The sequence below is a fragment of the Cydia fagiglandana genome, chromosome 21 (assembly GCF_963556715.1).
Source record: "Cydia fagiglandana chromosome 21, ilCydFagi1.1, whole genome shotgun sequence".
Lineage (NCBI taxonomy): Eukaryota > Metazoa > Arthropoda > Insecta > Lepidoptera > Tortricidae > Cydia > Cydia fagiglandana.
Window position 1 is genome coordinate 5,627,531 of NC_085952.1, and position 8,117 is coordinate 5,635,647.

The 8,117-nt window shown below is 39.8% G+C and overlaps 1 protein-coding gene across 1 annotated transcript; it reads left to right on the forward strand.

Moving 5' to 3' along the window:
* The first annotated feature begins 2,292 nt into the window (after positions 1–2,292).
* LOC134674993 (uncharacterized) lies at positions 2,293–4,365 on the forward strand. The gene is made up of 4 exons (XM_063533138.1): positions 2,293–2,473; positions 2,677–2,844; positions 3,296–3,646; positions 4,014–4,365. The coding sequence occupies exons 1-4, from the start codon at positions 2,381–2,383 to the stop codon at positions 4,257–4,259; spliced, it is 858 nt and encodes a 285-aa protein (XP_063389208.1). The 5' UTR covers positions 2,293–2,380; the 3' UTR covers positions 4,260–4,365.
* The last annotated feature ends 3,752 nt before the right edge of the window (positions 4,366–8,117 follow it).

Sequence of the window (8,117 nt, forward strand, 5' to 3'; positions counted from 1 at the left end):
ATGACCTAAAACGCCCAACAAAAAGGCATATACCTAATAATTACGTAAGAAACCCTGAAAGTATAAAAGTGTCCATTACAGAACTAAGGCGCCCATTAGAGAATAAACAAACAATCACTGAACATCTAACTCATTCGAATCCCATAAAAATGATTGCAATGCCGAATATCGGCCGTAATCGGCGTATCTATGATACGGAACCAATCAATTAGAGCCCCTTTCAATTACGCCCGCCGGGCAATTGCCTTGCCGGGATTAGCCCTCATTACGTGACAAGGGAACATGGCGGAAACGATGGATAAATGGTCGAATTTGTAGATGTGATGACAGGTGTTCAGGCCCTAGTGACATAGTGGCTGAATTCTAAAAGGGCCCACTGATATATGTACAGTCCGCCGGATGGTATCGGCCTGTCAGTTTTTCGGAATTGACAAAATTTTGTTCTGACAGGCCGATACCGTCCGGCGGACTGTTAATCAGTGGGTCTCTTAAGGGGGTTGGCAACTATCAAAGGTTGCTATAGATGGCGCTAGCATAGGTTTTACGTCTCTAGTTTTCAAACTAAAATATTACTTTGCTAATCCGCGAAAAGATAACGTGCTAGTCAATCAGTGCTAACCCGTTATACGTCTCTAGTTTTGTTCTATGAGATTCGGCTTAAGCATCCAAGCTAATCACAAATAAAGCATTCTGATTCTGATTCTGATTCTGATTCTAAGATATTGGCGCCATCTGTAAAATAATTCGACCGGCCATTCCATTGGAGATAGAGTCAGAAAAGAGTTAAACAAGACTAATCGCCAGAAAAGGCGCTGGCACCTTGTACTCTTCATTATTTTAAACGTCAAACTTCTATGAAACTATGAATTATGTGACCTAACACTTGCACTGTCTAGTCTATATGCTATTAAAATCGTTGCAGAGCTATTGGTCTAACTGTAGAATCTTAGGAGTATAGGATGGCTTAGAAGCTTTGTTTCTTATTGTAAAAGACCAAAAGCTATTTAGTTTTTCGTAGAAAATATACTTATTGAAGGGAGCAGATAAAATAGGGATATGTGGAGGTCACGCCCTCTTGTGGAATGTATTGTCATATGAGGTAATTAGGTCGTTTGTCAATGTCAATGTTACGGATTGCATGGTCCCCGCCAGATAAGCAGTCAACTCTGACACCTGTCATTTTAATACGTTTACGTTAATGACTTCAAGCTTGCTGGTCGGAGCTTTTTGTTAAGCGAGGTTTAGACTAGCAAGAACATATATACAATATGGAATATTACGCAAACCCTGCGTAGGGGGCGCCACTACCACTATCCATCATAATCTGGAGGTCTACCGCGAGTAAATCGAAATTTCGTTTTCTAACTTCTTTATCACTCTTGCATATTCGAGCGATAAAGAGAAGCAGATAAGTAAATTTCGATTTTCGCGTTTTCCAGTAGGCCCTTGTTAACAAACCGCCTTGATGCAGCAATGTCAAATTTTATTGTTGAAAACTTGTCAAAAAACAGTTTAAGGCACAGTATGTATAAGTTACTCAATGGTTTACTAGCTAGCTTAGTGTGGTCCACGCTGGCGGCAGAACTTTGCAGTAATTTCTATTCTCCGTTGATGTTTTGTATGTGTATAGGCTAATAACAGTTAAACGTTGAACCTGTATATTGCTATTAGCAAACGTAACTAGCTAGCAGAAGAGCTGAGCCGTGTGACGGACGATTGGGCCGTCACTGGACCTGCCTGTATTCAGGTGCTGTAGATAGTTCTAGATTAGGTCTTAATGACTGAGATTGAGATTACCATGACTCGTAGTCTATCTTGGATGTTATCGGGATTAGGGACCTATAGTTTGTCAAAGGACTGTCTCATTTCAAACATAGACAGAGAGAATGATACTATCTTTGTCTTACACTAGTACTAGCACCCAAAAGAAAAGGATGAGTATAACTTGTTGTTCTTATATACTGACAAATTTGATTTGACTAATTATTAGGCTCCGTGTATGAACTATAGGGGGCTGCTGATTTTTGGCGCGAGACGTAAATGTGTCGTTTATGCTTCCAATGTAGCCAACAAGATAGCAGAACCTACTATGCACACGGAAACGTACCGACAAGAACGGTAGATGGTAGCACTAGCTTTGGCAATGTACATGTGCACATATATTTCCGATTCCGGCCACGAGATGGCAGATCCTCCAATGCGCACGGTCTCTGTCTATCACGTGCCTAAATACGAAGTGTATTAAAAATAAAACCTTCATACTAAATTAAAAAACAACATATTCCAAACCCAAACCGTCAGCTGTCACCGTCAAATAGTCAAAAATCAAAATCCCGGTAACAATGTTAAAAATTGTCTGTAAGAAAAATGTTAAGGCCTGATGATGGATACGATCGCCGCGGCTGGGCTGGGGGTGGCGCTTATCCTCATTCTGTTGGTGCTTAGGTGGAAGGTCAGGACTATAAAGCAGGCGGTAAGTAATTCTGTGCCAAAGTTATTAGGTATTACTATGGAGAAGCCATACCAAACAATGAAATTGTCGCAATCGGAACATGTACCAAACAACTCGAGGTTCGCGCAGATCCACCTCCACCATGTCGCACCAGCGATACCTGGGGCGTCCGATAGGACATCAAAACATTGGTATAAATAAAATTTAATATTTTTTCTTTACAGCCCAAGCCTGAACAGGTTGGCGATGCGGACGTGCTATCGGGAAGTCGTTCATCACAACTAGTCCATCGTCTGTGTCCGCACAACAACGTCGTCCAGAGCTTCGATGTAGAAGAGAAGGACAGCTTGGACGAGCACCTCGATATACTTGCAAGGAAGCTCGCTGAGAAGGTACGTCTACAATATTGTCTTCTTTGAGCTTCGGACATCTAGTCCATCGTCTGTGCCCGCAGAACAACGTTGTCCAATGCTGCCAAGTGAAAGAGAAAGATTGCTTGGACCACCACGCCGAGATAGTCACTAGGAAGCTCGCTTGAGTTGAGATGGTGTTTCATTTCAACACTACGTCCTCTTAGCGCTCTAACAGTAGTCCACTGTAAATGTCACAACTCGTTTAGAGTTTCGATGTGGAATATGAAGATAACTCGGACAACCACCTCGATGTCTACTGGCTAGGAAGCAACTGAGAAGGTATTTCTAGATATTGTCTTACTCCGTTGGCTCAGCGACCCAAACAACACTTTTCTCGGTCCTGTAAGCTATATCACTACTACTACATTATCATCTATTATATTATCATCTTTACTTTCAAAATTATTGATTCCTTCTTACCGATCAACAGGAAAGCCGTCTCCGCCTCTCAAAATCCAAGATCAGAGAGACACAAAACGAGATTCAAAACCTTCACGCGATAGACCAGAACGTCCGTGCTCGATACCGGGAGATCATGGACTCGCTCCGCAACGATCTTTCGAGCAACGAGAAGGATTGCCGCAAGCTGCAAGAGCAGATCGAGTGGGTGTCGCGGAGGAGAGCTGAGCTGAAAGAAGAGGCGAGTTTGGCAGCTGTAGGGTTTGAGAATTTACACCGTATTCCAGAGTACGGTGCGTTGATGAGTGACCAGGAGAGCAGGAAGAAGCGGGAGGTGAATCGCCCGCCGCTGAGACATGTTGAGCTGCTTGGGGATAGGACGGTAAGTGCATCCGGCACTCACTCTGTTTAATACATTTGACGGTCATCATGTTTTCCCTAGTGAAACTAAGAGAAAATTGCTTGTTTTATCTTTAGGCTATAATCAGCTAAGTCTTTGCTCCTGAAGAGACTTAAATAATAAATCCGATCAAAAGGTCAGCATTCAGCGACAATGGTTCAATTCGAATTCGTAATTAAATTTCATTATCAGTTCGTCACGCATTTTGACGTGTGCTATAATGTTCATAAACGGTGTAATATGCGCGAGCATGTGTAGGACCAATAAGCAGCTACGTTCCCAATCAAATCTTGACCAGCCAATAAACTCGCAGAACATGACCAAACCTAACACTTGACTTCCTAAACAGGTACGCCGCGGGCATCGTCTCTACGGCGAAGCGGCTGCGGAACTCGCCAGCAATCTAGCAGAGCTACAAAACATGGCACCTGAAAGAGTCACCGAGAAGTCCATACCCCCCACGGCCCCCTATCAGAGACACCGGAAGGAGCCCCTTCTACCGACCGCTCCTATGGCCCCTCTGGTCATCAAGAGTTCTCCGCCTGACATGGTACAGATAGGATCATCTCAACTGGGATATCACACGCCAATTTAATGCAGTGAATTCTGTGAATTTGCTATTTTATTTACTGGATTTTTTAATAAGTTATACAATATTTATTAATTTTATTATATATTTATTACAGAATATTATCGCAATACGTATTATATTTTCAATAACTTGTAATTCTTTAGCAATCTCCCCATTGATAAAAGTTTAAATGATCTACAATTCTACATAATAGTCTTACCGGCTCACTGAGATACTAATTTAAAATAAAGGCATACAAATCCAAGATTCATGTAGCACAAGGCAATAAGTTGCTCTATCGACTCTCAAGAAATATTACAACTAACCTAAATATTGTTTAATTATTCTTTTATTTATCAGAAACACAATACAATAGCGCAAAGTCAACGTCGATATCGCAGGCGTATCCAAAGCGACAGACATGACCGCTGCACTCCCCCTTTATAACCTCCCGTTATAATTCCGAGGGTTAAAATCCCCGAAAAAGTGAGCACTTGCCTTGTTTACAAGGTTTTAGATTTTAATTTAGATTGGGGTTGGCGCGCACTGACTGTCAAACTGACGTAAGCGCCCGCCAAAATGGCGGATAAAATGGGTCTTTTATCGTGCACGGTACGGTTGCAAGGTATTTTACGAGGGTGCGTCCCGCGTATCCATTAAAATCGCATTCGTATGTGATCACCTAATACAATATCATCAAGTCTGGGGTAGCTTTGTGAATAATTTCTCGGCAATCTGCTCGCGCTGAAGGATCAGGATAATTTTATAATATCATAATTGTTTGCCTTTGGTTAAAATCTGAGTAATAAACTTGTGTGTGCTTACTAATCAAGTCTTTACATTAGTTTGAACAAATATGAGGTCGTTGCTGCACATTATAATCATTATTTTACTTTCTAAAATAAGCATAATTATTTCATTTCATCAATCGTTTTTGCGACTACCTAGTTAAGTAATTAAGAAAAAACTTATAAAGAAAAGAACATATCGGATCATATAAATGTATATAGTATAGTATAGTTTCTCAGACTTAATGATGCGACTATCATTGCATTTAAGTCAATGTGGTGAAGACACCGGCATTTGAACTTTTTGGTTGGGAATACCGTTTTAAAAAGGGTTCGTTCAGACACAGTCAAAAAGGAAGAGCTTCGCTCCCGCTCCTTCTGCTCTACCGATCGCAAGAACTAGAAGCGACAAAGGAGCTTGTATATGGCCGTATTACCTGACTGATGGACGGTCGTTTCGACATTAACCTAGTGTAGGTACCTATAGTGATTCCAACAAGGCCCAACTCTGGGTTGTGAGATCAGTACGTTCTATCCCACGATATTAAAAAGTGACAGTTATTTTATCACGTGGATAAAGATGGATAAAGCCATCCATAACACGCCGGCAGATAGACAACAAACATTTTCATAAACATTAGTGTCAGCTCCAGATCTTGGTAATAACCAATCCTCTACTCTAGGAAGTCTAGGATGCAACCGGGAAAGCTTAAAGATGACAAAGCTTCATGCAATACTATTAACTAAATACGTGAAATTAAATATGTACAAACATATATGAGTACTTAATAATAAGATAAAAGAATGGTTAAATCACTTAGCAAACAAAGTAAACCAGAGCACTAAGGCTTACCTCGCGGCTATAGTATTTGCACTCCACCGCAAACTAGGTACCTCATTTTTAAACCACCCTCAGGCAATTAAAACTATTGTCACTCCACTAGTGTTTGTTGATCCAATACAACAACTTACTTAGCAAACCTCCTATCTGTTATACTTTGTTATTGCAAAATTATCTCTTTCCATTATGCTAATTAGGTCGAATATTCAACTTTTCTTCGAATCACTATCGTGGTTCTTGTATGATGCAACTTACTTTACAAACATCTTATCTCACCATGTTCTGCTATTCTGAAATCAACTCTATCTACACGCAATTAGGATCTTAATCTAAACTATTATCAGTTGACTCTAGTGTTTGGTGTTCCGATAAGACTAATTATTTTCCAAATCCTCGTATCTTAGACGTCTCTCCCGTTTTAAACCCCACTCTATTACCTTGTAAAAAGGTACACTTTGTAATAAATTGTAAAATCAACTTGTGCTGTTTGTAGAAAATAGCTGCGGGCGAAACAAATGTGATGTAAAGAAAAACAAACAGACATGAGGCGCAGATGTGGCTAAACTAATTAAAAAAGCTTGGGCAAATACATTCTGTTGATGTTGACGTCATTTTGAGATCATTTTAAACAAATTGGTGTTTAACTTTTTTATAAACGATTGTTGTTAGCTAATATTTAATCAATTGATGTGGAAGATTGGGTTCTTTGCTTTGGGTGCTTTGGGACTATGACCAAGTCAATAAAATGGGTTATATTCTGGCAATTTATGTAGGTAGATGAGGATCATTAATGGCTTTCTATCGTCAAATAAAATTACCTACTGAACAGATTTTGATAGTTGGTCGTATCAATCGATTTCTTTTCGTGGTCATGGTGACAGAGTATATTTTTATCAACTTCAAAAACAGCTTCAACTTCGACAGCGCCACGCGCGGCTTATGGCAAACCCCAAAATTGGGGTCGAACGGATGGACTTTTAGCTACCTGTAGCAAAGCGACGAAATCGCGGAGTGAGCCACGCCTGCCTAAACTAAAAATGAATTCTATTCACCTATAAAATATAATTAATTTAGTATAAGGTGGCCAGTTATTGAAACCTTATACTAATATGAATTACCCTACGTCTCATAATCATCCAAAGTTGACCTAAAATTATTAATTAATATTCTGTACAAAAACCTGGAATAATCCTTTCACTCGCAAGGGGTGAAAGCCAACAAGCCATAAAAATTCCGACCGTGGCCACCTAATTGAAAAACGCTTTGCTTTCAACACAGACCACTTTCAAATTGTAAAAATATAGCGTAAAATTTAGTTTTGTGAATAAATAATGCCAACCTAAAAGTGGGGTGTTTTTCAGTAAATTTTCATCAAAAAACGATCGACGTCAAATGCCGTCTTTGGCGTCGTTGTCACGATTTTGCGTTGTAGTCAATTGCCGTCTGTGGGGTTCAAAAGGTGTCCACATGTAAATTACAAATATCAGTAAAAATAAGTGTTTTTGGGGTAAAACATTTACACTATAATATTATGCGACTTGTGTATTACTTTACGAATACCTAAGAGCGCCAACGCGTGCTGCTTTTACGGTTTTCGTATACGCTTTACATTAAGTAGGCGCTTTCTTTTATTCGCATACCTACTCACAATAAATTATACAATACAAATACTCTTTATTGCAAACCTCAATAAAAGAAGACAATAACAAAAGAAAACACAAATACAAGCAGAAGTAAACTGGTGGACTTATCGCTAAAAAGCGATCTCTTCCAGACAACCTAAGATATCTATTTAAGATGGTCTGAGCAAATTTATAAAGCAGTGTCTGTGCGAGGTAATCTATGGCTCTGTAATAAACTGGCTGTTTTAAATTTAAATCGGCTATTATTGAAACGTTTCCATAATTAATTATCTTGCCGTTTAGGGGTTTGGCACTCGGTCAACATTGTAATTATGACCGCAGAGTCAAAGGAGACGGGAAAAATGAAATGTATGTACTTATGACGAATGTTATTTTTCCTGTTTTGTTTTGTTTTTTTGTACAATAAAGTGTTTTACTACTACTACTACTATGTAGGTACAGGTCGATTCACGAAAGCTGGGGCCCACTGGGGGCCTACCGAGAACACCTAAGTTCGCAAATTACAGGCATCTTTCTCTTTTACTCCCATTTAGGCGTAATTAGGGCGACAGAGAAAGATGCCCTTAATGTGCGAACTTTGATTTTCGCGGTTATAGCCCTGTATCGGTAT